The following is a 23,241-nucleotide window of genomic DNA, read 5'->3' on the forward strand; positions in this document are numbered from 1 at the left end:
CAAGCTAATGCACTTTAGACATTACGACCATAAATGGTGTAAAAGTAATGCAACTATTACTCCAATTCTTCTTACCCCTAACAAAGCCAAACTGGTCCAGTCCAAATGCTGAACCAGTATGCAGCCAAAAGCATCACTGTATTCAATGTTTAATTCAAAGTGATCTTAGCTGATGCTTACGGTTGCTATTTGATTACATTCATAAGCATGCTGTATCAGGGGTCCAAGAATGAAGTTAAAATACATCAACAAAAACCCCTACAAGTATACAGGGGCTCCAGAGCTATACAAATGAAATTATTTGTGTTTGTCATTGTAGAACATGATGCTTAAAACTAAGTCCACCACAAAAATGGGGACCAGCAAGTACGCGAAACTGCATGAAAATCCAATTCAACAGGAGGGAAGGGGTAGCAGAAATTTAGTGGAATTATTCTTGGAACTCTGTTTACCTAAGGCTAAAATAGTAAAACCCCAGTATCTGCATTAGTATATTCAGCTTTTGAGTTAATAAGGCAGCCCTATACAAAGAGCAGTGCAGTACCCTTAGGCGGCGGCTCATGGGAACAGAAGACGAAAGGGAGAAAGCGTCTAGCTTTCTTTACTTTATGCTGACAGTGATTGACTCCTTTACAAAGAGGCAAGAAAAGGAAAGAGAAAAACAGAAACAAATTATTTGGAAATAAAAGAAAAGAGACTGGAGAGAACATCTACAATGAATGGACATAAAAGTAAAGGTTTACATTACAATTCTCTATATGCAAATGAATAAACAAATGTTGTGGAAACTCTAAAGCATATTTGGTGTTTTCCTGCAAATTCCCTTCTACAAAGTTATTCTTATTTCAGTTTTTAAACGTGAAAGGTCAGCTTTTGCCAACTATAGACACACTATCCATTGATAACACAAAGAACATTGTCTACTACAGAGGTGTAACCTGCTTTTGAAAGCTCCCTAAGTTCTACTAGACTATAGTACAGCTGGATTCTGATTTAAGTGGCAGTTCCAGAATTAATCACGGACATACTGACTTTCCAGACCCTTAAAAGAGCTTAATACAAAAGAACTATTTCACATAGCAGGGTACATAGAACACGGGAAAACACAGTTTTTCTGTCCACTGAAATAAAATATTGACATATTTTATGACCCAAACTCTACCACTGGAGTTTTATCCCCAGTGCAGACCGGTCTTGCCAATTGGTATTCTACATCTTCAAGAAACTCTGAGTGAATGACCCATGGCACTGTCCCGCAGTGTCCCCTTTCCTAGTCACACTACTGCATTTAATTAGCAAAGCATTTATCAGAAGGAGATTTTTGAGGAGAAAATATAAAGAACCCACAACTGATTTCACAAGGTGAGAAAGAAAGACTTGATACACTACAAATCTGAGGGATAGCTGCTCCTTTTCTTTCTCTTATCTGTTTGCTCCTCTCTGCTTTCTACTTTCCCCTCTCTCCTCTATCTTGGGAAATGTGAGAGGCCGTTCAAAAAACCAATCAACTAGAAAACATGCATCTTGTTCCTGGTAGTCCTTCACAGCCCAAACTCAGCAGTGAGGTTAGTTCAGCCACCTTGAGTTACACAAGCTAGAGGTACAGGTGCTAGCAGAGAAGCCCACTACCACAGAAGCACAGCATGCCAAGAGTAGTAGGTGAAGTGAAGGAAGGGTGGAAAAGGAGAATTACCTTTTAATAAAAATATCTTCACATTTTTCATAGATTATGGAAACATAAGGACCATCCAAAGCAGCTACACTTACAAAAGCACCACCTTACACATAGCTGTGAAGTTTTTAGTGGCCTGAGTTTGAGAATGTGCAGAATTTTTTTAAGGGTATATTAAGTGTGTTCAATTGCTGCCCAATCTAGAGGCTGCACGTGGAACTTCATGCATGCAAATCTAATGGTTACACATTGCTGTGTACAACTCTTTCTTTGCTACAATGCAAATTTCAATCCAAAGTTAAAGCAAGTGGGTGATTTATCATTGTATCCTAAACAACCAAAAAGTACCTTTACAAAAACTGCTGGAGTGATTAAACAGAATTCATTCATCCATTCTGAAAATGTGCATGCCATTGAAAATGACAGGACATTAATCAGATTCAATGCTAAAAATTAAAAGAAGTGCAGAGAGAGGGCAAAATGACTAAGCTGGTGAAGCTGGACTCATGTATACCACATTTACTGCAATCCCAGGGACTTACCTTCCTAACATCACATAGCATGATTTTCAGTGCCATCTCTGACACAAACCTGAGGTAACATTCATATAAAAGCTTTACATGTATTATAAAAGAAAAGAAAAAATACTGCAGCTATTTTAAGCAACTATTTAAGGTATTAAAAGGGGAATAAAGGAATCCAATACTTGGTACTGAAACAGAAGAACAGGTATAGAGTCACTGGAAGCAATGGAAGAGATGTTTCAACTCTTGACCTGTCTGCTCAGGCTACAAAGCTCATTTAAGCTCAAAATGCTATTCCCTCCCCTACCGTGACAAACAGGTAACAGAAGCTGACTGAAGCTTGGCTAGACTATTTCATATGAAGAGCACATCTAAATGACAAAGGTGGATTTAATTCATCATTAACATGTCCTGATGTTCTATAATACACACCTCCAACTCATTTTCTGCACTTCAGACTTCACCTTCATGATTTGTGGTCTAAAGTTTGTTCAACTATTCTGTCAGACTAAATGGAAGACTAGCAGTCTTGTCTTAAACTTACCACATCTTAAAGTCTAGCTACAAAATAAAGTTTATTTAGGTAAATAGTTGATTCCAAATTTTAAAAATAACAGAAAAGAAAAATACTGAAAGGAAAAGATATTCCAACTCTTTTTCAGGAACTTAATGAGCTTAGCGAATACCTGCTTGAAGTGAATACTACTCAGAGGGATTTCCACCATTCCACATCAGCTTCTAGTTGAGATACCACTGGCCTCTACTAAAATGCCCACAAAGCTCAGAAATGCTGCTGAAGACTTCAGTAGATGTCTTTTTTTTAATTTAGTTCTTCTCAAAACTAAATGCCCACTAAAATTATTGTGTATAAAAAGAAGAAATAGCTATGCAACAGATTATGTTAGAAAGGAAACAACAAAGTTAGAGCACACTTACTGCTGGAGCTCATTGTTAGGACTGTATGAATAGATAAGCAACACTGGAAGGCTGAAATTGATAATGTCCCATTTTAATTTAGCTGTACATTTCTCAACCATTTTGAGAAAAAATCCTGAAAAAATCTGTAGAATGAATTAATCTGTACCTCAAAGCTTGAAAACAAATAAAGAACACTATCCAGCTGTTTATACATAAATAACACCAGAACTATTTCTGCATGGTACATTTAGTCATACTGCAGTGCCATTTGTAGCAATAGGAAGTGTCTGCCCAAACCAAATCAATGGCTCACAAAGGAAGAATGTAGGTGAGGAAGTCTTTAACCAACAGCACAGACTGAGGAAATCAAGACAGTGACTTCCTAGGCACTGATATGGAGGAAATCTGTTTAAACAGCCTCTGGAGCTCATTCTGGTCTTTTTGTTCATGAAAAAAAGCATTTTAGTCAGTCCAAAATACAAAAGGAGAACAGCAGTCTATTCAGCTGTGATGAGAATCTGAAATACTAAGGATAGTTTCAACTCCATTCTCTTATTAATCAGAAGAATAGGTGGGTGACTTAAAAGTGTGTAACTCCCTTTGTGAACCTGAAGACTAATAACTTGCTCAAGGTTTGAAAATTCATCCACACCAAACCTTAGGCTTGAATGCCTCCCAGCCCTGTAACCATATGTCAGAGCTACAACTGTACAAAGTCTTTTAATTCCTCTAATTACTTATGTAATTACATGTATATAATTACTACATAATTTATGCTAAGACTTCGTGTTAGTTTTGTTGGTGTTAGTTTATGTTTGTCTTTCTTTTCAGAAGTGAGCCATAGAGTATGACACAATTGAGATAGAAGACAGTCTTAAGCCCTCAAGACACAATTTTTCATCTTAAAAATTTACTTACTCCTTTCAGCACTTTTTGGAGTGATTTGATAAAACAAACACGAAAAAACCACAAGTTTACACTCTCGAGCAAAGAACACCTTTTTCCCCTACCAAAATGCAAATATAAGTAGGAAATACAAGTCCTACACAAGAAACTCTTTCAGAGTTGAGCACAGGAAGACCTTCATTTTGAGCACAGGATCATGAAACAGAGCATTCACTGTGCTTTGCCAGAAGAAATGGTTCAATAAAATCTTATTTGCCTTTCCATCCTTGCTGACAGATACGTTTAGGGCTTTTTGTATGTTTGCAACTCCTTCATTAAGAATATTTTTAATTGTTGTCATGCTGCAATCAGGTGGGTATACTTAGTGCTTTTTTTCTCTCCAGTTTGGGCATTTAGGTATTTGGCTCCTGCTCTACATGACCTACTGGAAGTTTCATGGCCTTCAATTATTAAAATAAATAAAAATATTAATTAAAACAAATAATAAATATTAATTTTAATAATTTCCCCCTGCATGCTAAAACATCACTTAAATCATGACTATCTGATTCAAAAGACAATTTTTTTCATTAAAATTAAATGGTAAGACTAAATTGACAACCAATGTCAAATTCAGGATCTGCTCTCATCAGTAGCACCTTAAAAAAGAATTCTGATGCTACTTCATTGCCACGATCAGGAGTTAATGACAGTGATTTAAGTGTAAACGACAGTGATTTAAGTGTAATAATATTTATAAATCTGTGCTTCTACGGCAGAACCTAGGAACTTGCCAAGAATTATCTCTATCAGGATACTAAAATCTTTCAGTTCCTGTAAGAAATCTCCCTCCAAGAGACCAAATTTCTCCTTTGCAGGGCATGTTACTGGGTGTATCTAAACCAGGACGTTCGAAGTCACATCTGTAAGGAAACAGATTTTCTTTTTGCCTTTATAGAGAGGCAATGGACACAGTATTATTAGAAACCTCCTATTACCACACACACCAACATGCCTTTTGATGTTAAAATGCTACTTTTGTGCTAGTAATTCCTAGCTCTGGCAGCTGTTAACAAGATGAGGAACAAATTTCTAAGATACCAAGACACCTCTTCCCCTATTAAAGGTACACGTCCTTGGGTTTATTACTCAGATGACTTAAACAGTCTATCTTAACATCTGAAACAGTGACCATGTTTTTAAACATCTTTCAATCTCCTTCACCAAACAAGCACATATTAAAGCTGCAAACCCAGAACCTGCTTGGATACAAGCAGGTCCTAAAAACCCTCTTCAGGCATATGCTTTGAGCTGGCTCCTACAGGACAGCTCATCTTCTTCCCTCCTGTCCTCTTTGCAGGTACAGCTCCCTCCCTCCAAACATGTTATTTTATTCAGTAGTACCTGAATATTATAATATCAAGAGTGACTGCTTAGAATCATGGAACAATTTAGGTTGGAAAAGACCCTTAAGATCTTTGAGTCCAACTGTAAACCTTACATTGCTAAGCCTTGTTCAATACTCAAAGAAGCGGGCCTGAAGTGTCCTATTCTGTGGCACTGCATGTAAAGTAATGTTTGAACCACAACTAAAAAAAACATTAATTCCACGGAATTCTCTAGTGCAAAGGAGGTGCAGTGTAATCACCGTGCCAAGGGATGTGAAAGCATGTTTATTCCTCCTGGTCATGTTTATACAAGCGAGGATAGGGCAAAATAAACCAAAGAACACTGTGTCAGAAAAGAATCTATGTAAAAAGAAACAAAACCCCTCTGGCTTTATTGATTGCATTTAATGAAGAACTCTTTATAATATATTGACTAGGTAAATGATTATTTTTTTGAAATATGGGTATCAGGAAATACATCACCTTACTAAGGCTAATGTTTGCTATTGCAAAACAAATCCCTGGCCAAAATAAGCTCCTGTAGAATACAGTAGAGCATTTTACGAAGGTGACTCCAAGCAAAACAGCAGGAAATCTACTCAGTAAAATTACAGTCAACTGGTATGCTGCTTCTTACAAAGCTGAGCAAACAGTTCAGCCTTACTGTTTCCTGAGTGTATCCTCTTGGTTAAGTACAAAAAAATATTTTTTAACCTAAAGAAAGGAGTAGAGGAAGAAGGAGATAAAAGTTGGAACTATATATTAGCTATAACACTCATCGCTTCTGGTGCATCACAGTAACATTATCAGATGTACACCAATCTAAAATCCAACTCATTTAATTGTTCTTATTTTTATTTATTATGCTACAGGCACAAAAATGAAAAATTTGAGGGGCAATATTATTACTATGCTTTATAAAACGGGGGATATCTGCAAGGCATCTTATTGCACACAAGGAAAGACAATGCCCCCCACTGCATGGAACATAAAATTTGATGAAGCAAAGCAGATAAATAGTAGAAGAAACAGAGGCATGCAGTAAGAGGTGTGTGGTGAAACCTGGTTCAGTGATACACAGCTCTAAGAAAACACTTGTGGCTCACAGGCCCAGCAGTCTGCTGCCTTGGATTCCTGAAATCAGCTTTACCTTTCACTAGTTTGAAAAGGCCTTTATTTAGAGGAAAAAAAAATTAGAAAGTATTTAAAATGCTTCTAGCTTTGTATGTTTTGGAATACTGAATCACTTGGAAAGAACATATTTTCTTTTCATTAGACCAGATACATCTCAAGGGCGTTAATAAATATTTCAAAAAGACAAAGTGTCTTTTACTAACAGGCTAATTTTCAAACCTAAAAAACTTCAAATATCTGAACTTTTAGACCATTAAATAATGTTCCACACTGGATTTTGGCTATTGGTGGTTTCCCCAGATTGTTCTGGGGATCTTACTGTGAAGCCTTCCTTTAGAACTATGGGTGTTAATACTATAAATACGTCTCACTTTTATTTTCCTGCTGAGTATCTGTCTCAGATTTTTGCTATTTGGCTTTAGCATTAGGAGAGATCTAAACAAGAGGAAAACACTGAAAACAAATGAAAACAGTTAATATATGTTTTAAACTATCAAAGGTATAATGGATGCCGTAACTGTCAATAAGTTACAAAAGCTTGTCTTATTTGAAGCTCTTAGCTCCAAGTCATTTAAATGTCACCAGAGAAAAGCACTTGTTCTGCAAATCAAGACAGCAACAGCCACAGCTGGCTTTGCACTGGATGCTCTCAGCTGTCAACCTCTGCTGACATGTAACTCTTGTGTTAACTGAACATTACAAACATCTGTTGCTTCCCTTCTTCCACACTGACTGATCAGTTATATGTGACAACAGAAGTGACACTTTTTCACATCTACATGAAGTAATACGTCATGTAGAACAAGCAGATTCCTTTGGGGACTCAGAGATTCTTACAGACAGCACCTCCCAAGGAAAAACCCTTATCATGCAACTTCATCTCAACAATCTGTCAGTAGCTCAAATTCAATATACTGACATCCATGCCATGCTCCATGCATTTCAAATAATCTGGGGGGAAAATAAATCCCAACCCAAAAAAGTATATCTGTGTTCTATGTACCCATACCCAAAGAAGAACAAACCCTTGAGACTGAATAATGCATGCAATGGTTTGAATCATTGCAGTACTATGTCAGTGTTTCCAGTGGTTTGCAACACAGTAAAAAAAAGCATCAAGCACAGTAATTTCTTTGTGGAAATATACGAAACCTTAGTATAACACAAGAAAAATACCTAACTGGTTTTGACTTTGACATTGGAAAGAAACGAGAAGGACATTTTCTGGTTTAATGTTATTTTGCTTATGGTATCAGGAGCTGGCTTTGCTCCTTCCAGCTTTCTTGATTTTCACTTTAAGAAGCAGCTCATCTCCAGCCCTGCTACATCTGTTTTCTCCAGCCCTGCTACATCTGTTTCCTCCATGGTCCTACAGCAAAGCTCTCATGTGCACATCATTACTCTTTACAAGATGATCTAAAGGCCAGTTGTATGGCATGACAACTAACTTCCCTGCATTAATATCAAAACACTACTTCAAAGAAGAAGACACAAAAGTATTTCAGATATCAAGCAAAAGACAGATTTGGAAGGAGTGACACCAATAAAGGATCATGAAGTAAAAATTTTTAACTGCTTTAATAGCAAAAGTCTATCAGCATTCTTAGAAAAATGGAAGGGGGAGAAGTTCAAGGTGACAGAGGAGGATGGCTTTTTGTCCTAAGGATTAGCTTTTTCTGTGTGAGGGGAGTGATTAAAAAAGCACAGCTCTAATCACTTAAGAAACGACAACTTTTTCCAACAGCTAAAATGAGCCACACAGCTAAAATCTGAGAGGGAACATACTGACCATGCATCTACCTTATCTACCATGCCTGCTTGATAGGTACTGAAGGAAAAAGAGCTGCTGCTATTTGAGAAGTAACAGTAACTGATGAAACTGGTACACCTCTGCAGCTTGATCCATGTTTTAATTCCAGATCCTCTTACCTCTTTTCTAGTACAAGGTCTGTTTATTTGGGCTTCCTATGCCAAAAGGTAAATCTCAAACATCTTAAAAAAAAAAGGTCAAGGGTGGGGAAAGGAATGTGAAAAGTAGAAAATAAATCAAACATCTACCTATCTTCCCTCTTCCTTGTATGAAATATGCCAGTTTTTTTGAACATGTGCCACTAAGCAGTCGCACAAATGTTGAAGTGGGGTTGTAGCCTCCCTATAAGACAGGAGTGGACACATTCACAGCACTGGCTCCCGAATTTCATGGCCAAATACTAGAAATCTATGGGAATATGTCAAATGAATACACTTCTGCATTAAAAGTCTTCTTAATGAGTATCATGTATAAGGACTCGGAAATGTATTTTCTGCTAAGACACTGAATCGATCACTCAAAAGGATTTAAGATTCTGTAAAAAACAGTCTCTCAAGTATAAAAACTTTAAAAACCTTATAGTAACAAACAGGTGTCTTAGATACCCATAAGATATAGAAACAACATCTATTACCTCACATGCTCATCCTTCAATTAACCTGTCATGTTCAACAGCAGAAATTAAGTGCTTTGATCTAAAGAGCAGCTACCAAAAACAGCTATTAAGTTTCTTCTTTCTGAAAAGCGAGGATTAATATTTAATTGCCTATTTTCACTCTTCAAAGCTGCTCTGTCATAATTAACACAATCAGGTAATTTAAGTTCTAGCCCGTGACAGTCTACTTCATTACAAAGCTATGAGAAAATATTGACAAGCAGCCTTGCTTTGAAGTATTCTGGCCCTGCATTACACACAGATGTTCTCAGAAGCCACGCTATGCAGAATCGCTCCAAGAAGTTTCTCTAGCAACTGCACTGCAAAGGCAGCAGAGCTACGGTCTTGGGAAAGTCAACAGCCATGCAGCAAAAAGTGAGCTAACTGTGAGTGAAAAATCTGTTTAAATATCTACTAGCTTCATAAATAAACTTGCCTCTTTTTTTAATTACTGAGTCTTACCTGACACAGAGACTGTGTGTGACCTTACTCCTTGCTTCTCATTGTTGGCCAGCCTGTAAAACAGAGGTTGGAATCGCTGAATGGTGTACATTCTTCACAGTCACATACACTGGGAATTCATCCTAACAGAGCACCTACTGTAATTAGCAGGGCCAATCCATTTCCCACAGTGACAGATTTTGAGGGAGAGAGAAGTCAGAAAGGAATCTACCATTTCAAACCCATCTGGGGGTGTAAGAGTGGAGAGAAAGTGTGCATTTTAATTAGCCTATTGATTCACGATGACAGAGCAAATTTAAAAGAAAAATCAAAGCCTAAGTTTTAAAAACTCATCAGATCAATCCATCCATGTCTAAACTTTCTTAATGTGCATAATTTGATGGTGCTTCTACTTTCTGTATTATCTTTTTGAAAGTATGAACTGAGTTTTTATCTCTAAGATGTTTCTGTACAACAATTTTAAATTGATTTACATGTCAAGTAAATGAAGAAACAATTACATTTAAATGTAGTTAGCTAAAAATATTCATTAGTAACATAAAATCCAATGAATTCTTGTAAAACTTTTTTTTCTTGCACATACATAAACATAAATTTCATGGTAAGACAGCAAGAGTACTGCACTTCATGCTTTCAGAAATCCAGAATTTCATCTGGCAAAGGCAAAACTTTCCAGATGCAAAATGGTGCTGTCTGGTAGTTTTATACATTTGACAGAAGTCCATTCCACTCCTGCTAGCCTAAGAATGTATGTGGTGCCTTTGTTTAAACAGACTTAAGTGCACAAATTCAGTTTTGTTAAATTGTCCCAAAAATTGGAAGAGACTTTTCCTTCAAACCTTATTTTCCCCTGAAATTCCTACAAACAAAAGAAGGAAAAAATGTATGCAATTTTAAAGTCAACTTTGTGTTTCTCAGTTGTACATATTTAAGTAAAACCAAACTTTCCTCTTGATTTAAATTTCTTTTTCCTCTCTGAATTTTAACTCCTCTTTCTGCATCATGAAAAAGCTACCTGGCTAGCGAGCGCTGCAGGAGGACCTGCAGAGGAAAAGCAGCCACTAATACCTCTAAGTAGCTAATTTCTTGCAGATTCAGTATTAAATTATGTTCCATGCTCCATGCAATAACTAGAAAAGTAAGAATAATTCTGGACTCCCTTCATGAATCAAAGAAGAAACTGACTGAGGTGGTTGGGTCAAAGTAGGCACTGTCCCTGTGTTCCAAATTAAAGAAATAACACACCATAAAACAAATTTCATTTGTCTTTCAACAGTTATCTGCTGCTACTGAATCCTGGTGACACTGCTCGATGAAGTTCAAGGAAAATAATCTGATGAGATGAGGCTTTAAACTAGGTCCAAATGTGGCTGCAGAAAAAGTGTTCATTGAAGGAAAAACAAATAAAAAGGTCTCAGTTCAAGGACTGAAGTTTAGGAGGTCACAATAAGAAACTGCACATGGAAAGGATAGACAACCATCACAACTTGACAGACAGGGTGGAGAACTAATCCACTTACAGCAGGAGTACACAGAACCTGCAGGAAGAATGAATAGGCTTGTCTACCACTGCATTATGGAGTACCAACACTGACAGCCTAAGAAGTATTCTTAGTCCACACAGAGATAAATTAGAAATGCTTTCTTATTTTCTCTAAAGCTTGAGAAACAAAAATACAGAGACATCTTAGTATACTTTATGTAGGAATTATTAGATACAGATAGCATGTCTCAGAATACCTTGGATACAGTATGACCATAAAACTAGCCAGAGAAAAAAAGCAATTCTACTTGCCTGACATGAATAAGCGTTTCCTTCAAATCCATAACTACTACATTACTGTGTTTTTTAAAAAATAGATTGACAAGTATTTGCTATGTAAACGATGTTTTTTTATTACACTGAAGACAGACATTCCAACTCAGACTGGCCCCATTAAAGAAATTTTATTAACAAAAGGTGACACGGAGAACAAAAATACATCTATTTTCTATGTTTACACAAGCAAAAAAAGGAACAAATAGGAAAAACAAGAGCATAGAGTGACTAGCAGATTGAGGCCACAATTCAAAAACTGTTTGTGGCATCACTTCTATAATTAAATGTATGCATGGACTCAAAATAAATAGCCTGAATCTCAGTTAAGTCCTTTCCAAAATACTCTCTTTTTGTTACTGTCAAATACGATCGATGCGTTATGCACTTTTTTCCTCAGATTTGATTTCTAGTATTTTTATAGTTTAATACTGCTGTCAGTCATTTATGCCCCATGGTCACAAATCACCCCTGCTATTTGCTCTTTGTCCCAGAATCCAAAAGCAACAAAAAAAATTAAGCACGTATTGCAAATTCCAAAGCATGAAAACTATTTTTCAGAACACTTGCTTATGAATAAGATAAGAAAGTATAAAACTTACTTTGGTATTGATGGTAAAGCTCTTTCACCTTCTGTGTAAACAAGAAGAAAACAGGATTACATATTTTTCAGGTTTCTAAATCATCTCTCTCTACGTGCAATATATACATGCCTGAAACAATAAACATTGCAATCTCTCAGGGAAGCTTATGTTGAATCAAAAGCAGCTTATCAACACAACTCCTTCTAAGCAGTGATACAGACCTTTTGGCAAACTCTTATCTGAGAGAACAACGTATACAGAATATCAAAGTTCTTCTTTATTCTTTAACAAATAACTTTGATAAATCACCTGCAGAAGGTATAACACTATCTCATCTCACTGCAAGAAATGCTTTGCTTTTATCTCCCAAGTTGTGCTAAGTGTTAACATATAAATAAAATAACTGCAGCAAACTTGGACTTCCAAGTAAGACAACTGAAATAAATCATTAAAGCACCTAACTTATCAAACTGATGTTAACATCTGGTTCAGATTATACACTAGTAATGCTTAGTAGCCAGAGATGAAGCTAGGTTTTTTGTAAGATGTTTCTCTGTCTTTCTTTGGTAATGGTACTATGTATGTAAGCTTGGATGTACATACTTAAGACATTTTTCCCACTGGATTTGATGAGACACTTGGTATCCACATGGGGAAGGATGATGTGGAAGTTACTACTTCTTTACTAAAACACCTGTGATTTACAGTAGATTGAAATATGCAGGAAAGAAAAAAAGGTGAGCAATTAAAATGGGTTCCACTATCTAAATCACTGTAGCACTGATAAAACTGATGTCAGAGAACAAGGAATAGCAAAGTTTTAGAAAATGGTTACACAGTTGACACAAAATCATATAAATCCTAGTTTGGTTTTAACCCACATCAAAATTTCTGAAATTTCCAGACAGCATAGAAGTAAACTACAGTTTCACTTCTGTGTATTATGGGATGAGTGGAGAAATGCCTGATATACCACCCTAAGCCACACTCAACATGGCAAACCGCAGTATTTTGTTGTGATTGTTTTGCTGTCTAAAGGTAGAACACCACCATCTGTCTTACCAGCCTAAAAGTATTTTGATCTGTCTTGATGGGGGCTGTTGAAAAGGAAGATGCAGGAAAGACAGGAAACAAAAAGCTGTGTTTTGGAAGATGACCTAGAGTAGCCACTACAGGGACTAGAGCAAGCACCTGAAACTGGAGGGTAAAAGAAGGACAGCAAGATTATACAAGAGGATTAAGTGGGAGATAAAGGTATTGTGATACATTACAGCAAATTACCTTTTTTGAGAAAAGAAATAAAATGTAAAGATCCTTAGAAAGGAAGCGTGAAGTGACAAGCATGAGATCAAAGGCACGAAGGTGATGACATGACAATGAAAGATTATGGGGCAGGTACCTAAAAGAAGAGACCATAATGGGCACTAGAGGGTTCACACTGGGTAGAACTAGGTAAAAGACATCAAACTGGGATAAACAGGCAAAAGAGTCCTGCATACTATTCCAACTGCGTTTGACAGATGGAATTTTAATTTCCTCTACTGTTTTATTTGTATATGGAGCACAACAGTAAGTATTTGGGGACTTCAGAAGCATCACTGAAAGATTTCCTAACACTTGCAAGGCCACAGTGCTTCATGTGTTCAAAGTACTGGTCTCAGCTACAGATCAGATTGTTTCTCTCTCCTGCAAATGTAGACACCAACCTGAAATATCACAGGTGGCAACTGATGGAGTATGCTGAAGTCAGCTACTACCCATAAGAAAGGATCTAAGAGAGATAAAGATAGAATCTTTCTAACTTTTCAGTGCCCTGTTAAATTTCCTCAACAAGGAGAATCCTGTTCTGTTCCTTCAAGTCTTCACTTAATGAACAGCTTCCTATCAGTGCAAAATATAAAGCAAGAACCCTAAGAAAACATCTCTTTCATATGAAAATCCTGATTCCATCATAATGGTAAGCCCAGTCTACACACTTAGTGAGGTAAGGAGAATGGTCATCTTCCTTTTGACTCATCTTTGCCAAACTCCGTATGATATGACTGATTTTGTTGGCATTAGCAGCAGAGCAACACAGTGTCATGCACTGAACAGAACTGAGGTGATGAGATGGATAATGCATGCTCAGCCCTGAGGACAAGGAAGAGCACACAGCACTGTTCTTAAGCCCCAGTCTGATGCATGCATTCACATGCATGCTATGTAGACAACATTCCCCTTTTGGCTGCAGGAGATGCATGTCAAGTGAAGGGCCAGATAAGACAGGAGAAACCAGAACAATAAATATATGTTAAAAAAGGCAGCCAGAAAGAAAACCCTACTATTAAGTGGTATCAGAGATGCCTCCCCTTTCACTGGAGAAAATTCAAGAAAGATCCATCTTCATGAAACTACTGTGGAAATCAAAGCTGAACTTCTAGACACCTATATGATGTCTGGATATAAACTGTTCACTTCAGGCAGCATTTCCCAAGTTGGTGCTCATCTGTTTACAGCTTATATCCAAATAAAATACAAAGCATTCATTAGTACCCCTGTAGGTCTTAAGTCAAAATTCGTTACTAACACCATCGCAGTAAAAACATATATTACTTTTCACAAATTGAAACCCATAGCATTTTGCCCAATTCTGTATGCAGTTTTAGAAATGGGATATGCATGATTGGACTGTGTCCTCCTCCTCTGTGAGAGGGCAGTGCTGCCCCATGATTCTGTCCCAGCAGGATCCACTGGCCCCACCACAGGACACAGCTGAGCCCCTCAGCCAAGCTGGGGGCATTGTGGGAAAAACAAGTTTCAGAAAGGCCCAAAGGCAGCACAGGCAGAGGACAAGGAAGCCAAGGAGGGAGCAGCAGAAGAGGGTACCAGACCCTGAGACCAGAGCAGAAGGGCAAGAGGTGCTGCAGACTTGGAGCAGGGATCCCCTGCAGCCCTGGAGACCGAGCTGGAGAAGAGACCCACCCTCCAGCAGAGGGACGTTTCCTGCAGGAGCTGCAGCCCTGGAGAGCCCGGGTGGGAGCAGAGTGTCCCTGCAGGGAGACATGTGAGAAGGGAGGAATGTCCCAGGTGGGCTGTGATGGACTGACCACAACCCTTATCCCCACCTCTGTGTCCCTTGCAGGGTTTTTTTGTTAAAGCAAAAGCAGAGAGCTACCAAAGTAGTCAAAGCGATAACAGTATCATAAAGAATTAGAATACATACTGCTATTTGTTAAAATGAAAATGGTGTTCCCTGTTAACGTGTGTGAAAAACAAAAAAACCACTTATTTGAAGAACTTCATGGTTTATTTAATTTTGGTATTTTTAAAGTAAAAACTCTGAGTTTTCAATTACCTGTAATCCTTTTAGATTCAAACAGAGTATTTCAATGTAAAGGTGAGTTGTGGTGTAAAGAAATGGTGATTAGGTAACTATTTCAGTTGCTTAGATGCTTTTTCTGTCCAGAGTATTTTTATTTTTTTATAAATGCTGACAATTTTGCATTACCTATAAGGCTTGTCTGAAATCATTAATACATACAGAATTTAGCTACCTAACTTAAGATCACAGAAAAGCTATGTAGTGCACAGTTCAGCCAGCGAATAGCCTCACTTTCTATCAGTTTGTCAGTTGCTTTCTAAGTGCTTTTGCCTACAAGAATTAAACGTGATAATGGAAACAAAGTTTAAAGTCCCTACACAGGTCTAAGGGGACCTGTATATCAAAATATTTATGAAAAATCAAACAAACTGAATGGAAATATGCCAAATACTGTCCAGGTCTTAATCGTTACCAACTGCTCTCACCAAATTAAGAGAAGCTGGATCATTAATGGATAGCAAGACAGACAATATCTCAAAAACATGGGTTCTTTTAGTAATCACAAATGTTAATTTATGAGGAGAGTTGCAACAAACATGTAAATTTACAACAAAGGGGACAGGAAAGCTCAAAGAGGAGAAAACACATCTGTTGGATTGAGAATTGCTACACAATTTGTTTCTCATGTGCCTTATAATCAAAGCTCACTGAGGGAGCGATCTGGGAATACAGATCATGGTGGGGTCAGCTCTCCTACAAAATGTTTAATTATTATATTGAATACAGTTATGAACTTCAAAAAAAGAAGCTCAGAAGCTCAAGACAAAAGAACCCTACCATTTTTTTTTCACTGGAGGGTTTATCTTTGTGTTTGCATAAAGAGCAGTGTTCCAAAAGTGGCATATAACCTTCCTTTAACTCAATCACTGCTCATTTGCTCTATGTTCACATACATCAATAAGAATATAACACAAATGAACACACTCCATTAAATGCATTGATTTATTTTGCATTCATGCCTACCAGCAAACAAACCACAGTGCAAGGCAGTTACGCAACACAGAAAAATCAGAGACCTTGCCCTTCACAGAGCTTAGCAAGTCCAGAAGATGGGACATCTGAATACTGAACAAGTCAGATCAGAGGATGACAAGAATTAGAGAGAAAAAGTGCACATAGAACAGGCCATTTTTTATTGCCACCTACAGACGCAGTCAGGATCCACCATCCCTGCTTATCCGAGATGGCAGGTGATGTACACATCATGAAATAAGCACCAAAGAGGATATGGTAGCTGCTGTAGAGATTTTTACTGGGAGCTGCTTCCCTTATTGGGCAAGAACAGCAGAAGAGGGTTTGGCTGAGAAACGGAAACATGTGACTGAAGCACAAGCACAGCATGGAAAGCCTGCACATGGGATGGACTTGATGATCAAGTCCTTGACTTCCTTCAGTTGCTGGTGTGAATGGGAAAATTTGAAGTCATCAGGCACTGGTATTTTGTAGAGTCAAGAGCATTTACATACAGGCAAGAAAAGCAAAGCCATTCTAATAGCAGAGGAACAAGTCAATAATGGCACTGGCAATGCAGACTGACTGGAACAAATTTCTGAAATACCACCAGTGCAGAAGTGGTAAGAATTTGACTCTACATGTGTGCACCTAAAGGAAAAAGCAGAGGACAGTCAGAGCTATCCATTAACTTAGAATGACTGAGAAGTGGGGAGGGGTGATGTGTTAAGATATGATAAAGTTTTAAAAGCTCAACTTCAGCTACTATAGTTCAGGCTGAAGAGAGCCAATCCACTGGTTATTTAGCAGGGAAGTTTTAGGAGTAAATAATGACTGTAGCAAAGTCCAAACCACGATTCGTCAGAAGACAAGAGGCAAAAAAGACAATCACTTGCAGGTCCAGATGAGTCTTGGTTTGTGATGCCTGTTTTATTTTTAGAACAAAAAGCTAGCTTTATGACTTTTGCTACCTTATCCTTTTGGTGCCAAATTTTGGTGTAAATGGTTCATCACCACTGAACTGTACACCAGGTTGGCTAGAAGAGCTGAGTTTGTGTTGAGAGAAGACTTTGTATGGGGATAAGGTTCAATGGCTACAAATTCTAACAAAGCTACTTGTGTCGGAGCTACAGGTCAGACACACACGTAACGACCAAACAGGCAAATGTAAGAATGATATGAACAACTACTTAGTGCAGTCAAAACATCCAACACACTGCAATCACTTTTCTCTATTGCTGCACAGGGAGGATGGACCTGTTCAAAGATCTGAACTCTGTTAATAACATTACTCCATTTGAGTAACTACAGAGCAGGAGAAATCAGTAGCACAAAAAATTAAAAACACAGGCAAAAAGGAACTCAGCATCAGATTGGAGATCTTTAGGGATGCTTTGTGTACTTTCTTGTATTACGAATAGGAAGGAAACTCATTATTTTAGAAACCAATAAAGTCAGATGAATTTCCACAAGTAAAGATTAGTACAGAAGAACAGAAATTTCCATTAAGCAGCTTTGCTTGAATATTTTTCAATAATAAAACCTGGCTGAAATAAGAAACAAATTTAATGAAATCTAAAATTCTCTCTTTAAAGCTTGGCATGCCTGCATCCTTGTCTCATTACTTTCAGTGTGTGGGCTGCTACAAAACCAGCTGACCAACACTACAAAAATGCACCTCTGTTTTATGAGAAAAGCTAATAAGACTTCTCTCAAAGTTCCTGTGTTTCTGAAGAGAGATATTTTGAGAATCTAGAAGACAGAAATTTTTTTAAAATTATCACTTATCCAAATAAATTCTAACCAACCTCTCTGAATTTCCACTTGCATGTATTAGGGAATCTCATTACGCATCCTTGTTTGAAGTGCCTTTAATTACAATTTACTACTGCTAGTTAAGTTTAGAGTAACATAAAGCAGTGATTAATGAAAAACAGTCTAAATTATAAGCCATTATGTAATTTTTAATGCAGATTCTCATAAGGAAAATACCTCACAGAACATCCCTGGAAGACAAGCGTCTTCAAGTGAGGATTTTGCTACCTTGTGTCTTCCGTTCAAGTGCAAAGGAAGCTACCCACAGATTTGGGTATAGCAACTACCTAACGAAACATCTCCTTACCTTTCTGTGGCCTGATAATAAAAGATTGCGTAGCTCCATTCACCAGCCGGCAATATCCATCTATCAAGTCAGCCATATTCTCTGCAATGGTTAAGGATGGTGCTGTCACTGTCAGAGGCTAAAGAAGGAAAAAAACCAAGGCACCAACAAAGAGGAATTATTGTAGTTGCAAATACTGAGTAGAACAGCTGTGTCATTGCATCAGAACTCTACGCACACTTGCAAACAGTAAACACGAAAATGTGGGTGAGCAAAGAGCTACCAGATTCTTGCTCTACCTTCTAGGTAGCAAATCTAAAACACACAGTTTAGAAAACAGCTCATACAAAGCACAGAAAGCAAAGCTTCAACCAGATATAAGATTTATCTAGGTTTATTAAGTGGTTTGCTACCTAAACTTCCAGTTGACACTGTCCATCACAACTGCTATGACTTTTATTGCTCTAATTATGACAATTCTGAAGAAGCTGCTTTTCTTTAAAAGCTCTTATAGGTGCTATCTTTTTTCCAGCCATTTGTGGTAATTTATACTTTGCCCTATAAAGTAACCTTTCCAATTAAAAAAAAAAAAGATAAAAATATTTTTAAAAAGATGGTCAGTGAAAAATAAGAGATATAAAGACATTTATTAATTTTAATACTGTCAACATTTATCACCTTTTCTATTCCAGTGATTAATTTCCAGTGTACTGGACCAAAGAAAAGCTCTGATATCACTTCCAGCTCTGCTCTCATGTAATATGAGTGAACAAATTTCCCCTCTTTCAGATTTCCCCTTTTTGCAAAATTGAAATTGCTCAGTTTCCTCTTTACAATGTAGCATCATATATATATGCAAGCTACTATTAAATTGCATTTAAGGGCTGGTATTTTTAAACTAAGGTTCTTTTAAAATATCAAAGACTGTAAGTGCCAAATGCAAAAGAAAAAAAAAATATGTAATGAGCACTAAATCTATTTAAAACCCAAAAATACCTGACTAGTATATAATGACAACAGCTCACACTCAACTTCCCTTTCCCCTTAAAGAACAAGAAAAATCTAACACTTGCAGAATGCCTGGAATGCAGGATGCTAAAATGGAAAGCACTGGCTGTAACTACAGGAGGAGTAAGAGAGTTTTTAACAGTAACTGAACTCTTCATGCATACACACAGAGGGACAGTCCCCAGTTTAACCATGCACGCACCGAAGTGAGCACGTTTAGTGCATCATTACACTGACAGTAGAAAAATCCAGAATGAAGTAATAGATGAGATAAAAGCAAAATACAGAAGAAAGTGTCAGTAACAGAAAACTAATATCCACCCCTTCCCAGGAAAACCAAAACTAGTAAGTTTATCACAACTCTCAGGATCATACCTCAGGAGCACCTGCTATCTTGAGTTGCAACATCCCTTTTCTGTCCTTGTCTTCACTGTTTGAATACTGAATAGTTTGCACTTGATTAAAGTCTGCTAGATGAGTTGGCTGCAGAACAGCAATGGAAAAAGCGGGGAAAACGTCAAAATTACAGAAAAATAATTTCCTTTTATCCCTGATGTTGCAAAAGCACACACAGAGTTTAATCTCCACATTCCACCTGTAGAAATTTGTCTCTGTTTCTTCAGTCTCATTAGACTTCAGGAACAGATTGCATTTGCAAAATGAGACCAAGCATTAAGTTTGTCTACAGAGGTCACTGTTGAGTAACTCCAGGCACATGCTGAAGTACATAGAGGAAACAACCTCTTGGGAGATAAAGATAAAACACTCAACAGCTTCACCTCGTGGAACCTGCTCTCCCAGCATACTTAATATACCTCCAGACTGCTGTAAAAGGTTAATTCTTAGCTGGTGACATAGTCCAAATCCCCCAAACTTTTCACTGCCACTGAATTTATTTCAACAGAAGTTCACAGGAGCTCATTCTAAGTCATGACTGTAAGGTTCCAAACATTTTTCTAGAAGAACTTGTCTGAACAGAAATCCTCTGCACCAAGGACATGTACAGTAAGAATCAGCATCAGCCAATGAAAAGGCTATTATGGATATGAAATAAGGCAAATAAGCCAGAAATTACTGCATAAATGCTAAACACCAATTAAACCAGCTCTTCATTTGCACAGTCGTAAGAAAGGAGGGGAACAGTTTATAATAATTTGCACGTTTCATTGTTAAAAAGTCACCACTAGTGCTTCAAATTAAGCAAGTGACGACTTAATAATTGAGTGCAAAAGCCAACAAATTCAATAAGGCTGATACTGTCTCTCTACTTAACCCAACTGCATTTTCTCTGATCCCAAATCACAGGTTAGTATCTGAATAGCAACTGTGTATGAGAGCTGAATTCTGTGTAGAGCTGAATTCTCCAGCTCTAATGTGCTTAATTCAAAGACTGGACTTGTCATTCCTCTTTGTCTGAAGTTCAATTCACAACAGGTCACGGCTGCTAAGACAGTAACTGAGAGAATAAAACAGAAGTAGACTTACATTTGCACCCTTGTCTGTAAGGTAACTGATTCCTTCTTCTGGGCCAATTGCCAGTTCCACCGAAATAATCCAGCTTGACTTCAGAATCAAAGAAGAAAGACAGGGCAAATTTTCAATAGTAAGACAAGACCTTGCTACGGAACACTATCCTCTACTGTTACATTTCCAGGGTTTAGTAATTAATCTCTAGAAGCTTTTAAACTCTTCAAACAATTAAAAAATATATTAAAATCAAGTCATTCTCTAAGTAGCTGAACTCCTCATGATAGACTTCATGGGGTTTCATGCTACCAAAATGCACTTCCATCTGTTTTATCTTAGGTCAACATGAGAACTATGTATTTCCTGTATTTCCTCTTCTCGTGGACATTGAGATTCGTGTTCTAATTTCTGCTTCAACTTCCATTTTCACAAGGCTTGCAGACTTAACATTTGTTTCAAACTGGCAGATTTAAAAAAGTATTAGAGCAAAATCTGCAAACAGAAGTTGATAAAAAGCTCATTTCCACATGAAACCAACTTAAAAGACCCCACTTGACTTTCACAAACATCACCAATAAAAATATTTACTAATGTACAATTCTTACCCAACTAATGAATGGTGCATTTTTAACAGTCAACTGAGAAACTTCTAAATAAAATCAGTCACTGTATTTTGTTGTTAATGAAATCTAAGGACTCATCTCTACATCAAAACAGGAGCTTAACAAGCAATAGTTGCAGTACAAATCAAAACCACTTAAGACTAGAGCATACATTCCGGTGACTGTCACATTCCTCTACTTACACCGAGAGCACACTTGAAGCATTCTTTGTCAAATCTGTACACTGGAGAGAGGATCTCAAAGAATTTCAAAATACTTTCTTCTCTATTGAGATTGGCAAATTGTCGAAATGTTTGTTGGATTAATTTCCGTAGTGTTTTGGCCTGCGTATTAAAATGTTTAGAGAGCAATTATTGTAAGAATTTCAGTCACACAGTACCACTCACAGTTTCTTTATCAATGAGATGCAGAGAACTCTCAAGAAGAAAGCTTCAACATGTAAGGACAGTTCTGCCTTCTAATTTGAAAGCTTCAACAGGTAAGGAACAGTTCTGCCTTCTAATTTCTGCTTAGAGACAGAATTGTTTCTGCTAGGCATTACAGAGGGGATACCTCCCTCATAATAGTTTCAATAAATTATAATATAAACCAACATGCTAACCTTTGTAGGAACTATTTGTCTTAGATTCCTCCTTTCTCCCAACTTCTTAACTGTGCACCAATACAAACCCAAAGCAAAAACTGCATAACGTCCGTTACTAAACACTAGAATTCATCTAGACAAAAGTGCTGTGCCTTCTCCTCATCTATCCTAAGAATCATAGAGTCGCTTAAGCTGGAAAAACCTCAGAGTACAGGTATGCTCTGTAAGTAGTGCAGGGCCAGGTGACCCACTGGTTACATCACATAGTGCCAAAGTGCTAAACTCACAAACACACCCCTTCTTTTTCCCTTCACCCAAATTTGACCCCTGTCTGAAGTGAATGAATGGATTTAGAAAAACCTTCATAATACTCTTTTCTGATACATACTGCACTCACACCTCCCTCAGACCTCCTTTTTAGAGAAAGAACCAGCATTGAGGGAACTAGAGACCTTAGCCCTACTCAACACTTGGCAAACACGAGGAGCAAGACACTACAAAAATTAAACAAAAATCTGCTAGCTCAAGTTGCCCCAAGTACTTCAGCCACTCAGTTGTTGGAAGATACTTTATTCTGCCCATGGTTTGTTCTGGACAATTTCAGCACCATCCTGACTTCTATGCATAATGGCATATGATTTGGCCCTTTTAAGTCCACCAAGATGATTTACTCTTCACTTAAATTTTGTGATCATTAGTCAAGTGTAAACACAAAAACATTCTGTTAGGAAAAAAACACTTCTTCCGTAACAGAAGAGAGCCATTCATTACAATTACCTGCAAATGACTGTTCCAACTGAAATGCACTGAAAATTTGCTCTTAAAATATTTCCCAAGAACATTTTTTTTCTCTGCTTTCACTCAAGGCATGCTCTAGAGCAACAACGAAGAGTCCTAATTTGCAAACTAAACACAATCTGGCTTACATGCATTTCTTCACACCCCCTCTGCCCTTAAATTGTTGGTTTAGTATAAGTAGATGATTTTTTATTTTCCTCTCCATAGTGTTTCCATACTTATATAGCTACATATGGAGAGCACAGCTTAGCAGTCATGTCCTCTTCAAGGTGTCATTTACTAAGCTGAACACAGGAAGGTTTCTTATTCTTCTCTAGAGGAACTAGAAATTTGTAAAGGTCCTGTATACCTGTATACCATCTCATACTTGGCACTATTAAACATGTTGATTTTAATTTTTCCAGCTTCTGGTCTTCTGCCACAAAGAGTGATATCCTCTGTACAGCTAGCATCTCCTGAATGTGTAACATCAATAAATTCAATTATCAGTGCACTACACTC

The 23,241-nt window shown here is 37.5% G+C and overlaps 1 protein-coding gene across 27 annotated transcripts in view; it reads right to left on the reverse strand.

The window, feature by feature from the left end:
* PTK2 (protein tyrosine kinase 2) overlaps window positions 1–23,241 on the reverse strand; it is a 152,024-nt gene that overhangs the window by 49,069 nt on the left and 79,714 nt on the right. For 15 of the 27 annotated variants that reach the window (XM_054385648.1, XM_054385671.1, XM_054385675.1 and 12 more), the window contains exons 7-12: window positions 21,542–21,682; window positions 20,755–20,832; window positions 19,645–19,752; window positions 18,283–18,400; window positions 11,867–11,897; window positions 9,449–9,501 (exon numbers count right to left, since the gene is read on the reverse strand). In XM_054385648.1, the coding sequence (XP_054241623.1) occupies window positions 9,449–9,501; window positions 11,867–11,897; window positions 18,283–18,400; window positions 19,645–19,752; window positions 20,755–20,832; window positions 21,542–21,682 (529 nt within the window). Of the gene's footprint in view, window positions 1–544; window positions 629–9,448; window positions 9,502–11,866; window positions 11,898–18,282; window positions 18,401–19,644; window positions 19,753–20,754; window positions 20,833–21,541; window positions 21,683–23,241 lie in introns of all 27 variants that reach the window. The other 12 variants (XM_054385672.1, XM_054385674.1, XM_054385647.1 and 9 more) reach the window with 5 other exon arrangements.

Source organism: Indicator indicator, chromosome 12 (assembly GCF_027791375.1).
Source record: "Indicator indicator isolate 239-I01 chromosome 12, UM_Iind_1.1, whole genome shotgun sequence".
Classification (NCBI taxonomy): Eukaryota; Metazoa; Chordata; class Aves; order Piciformes; family Indicatoridae; genus Indicator; species Indicator indicator.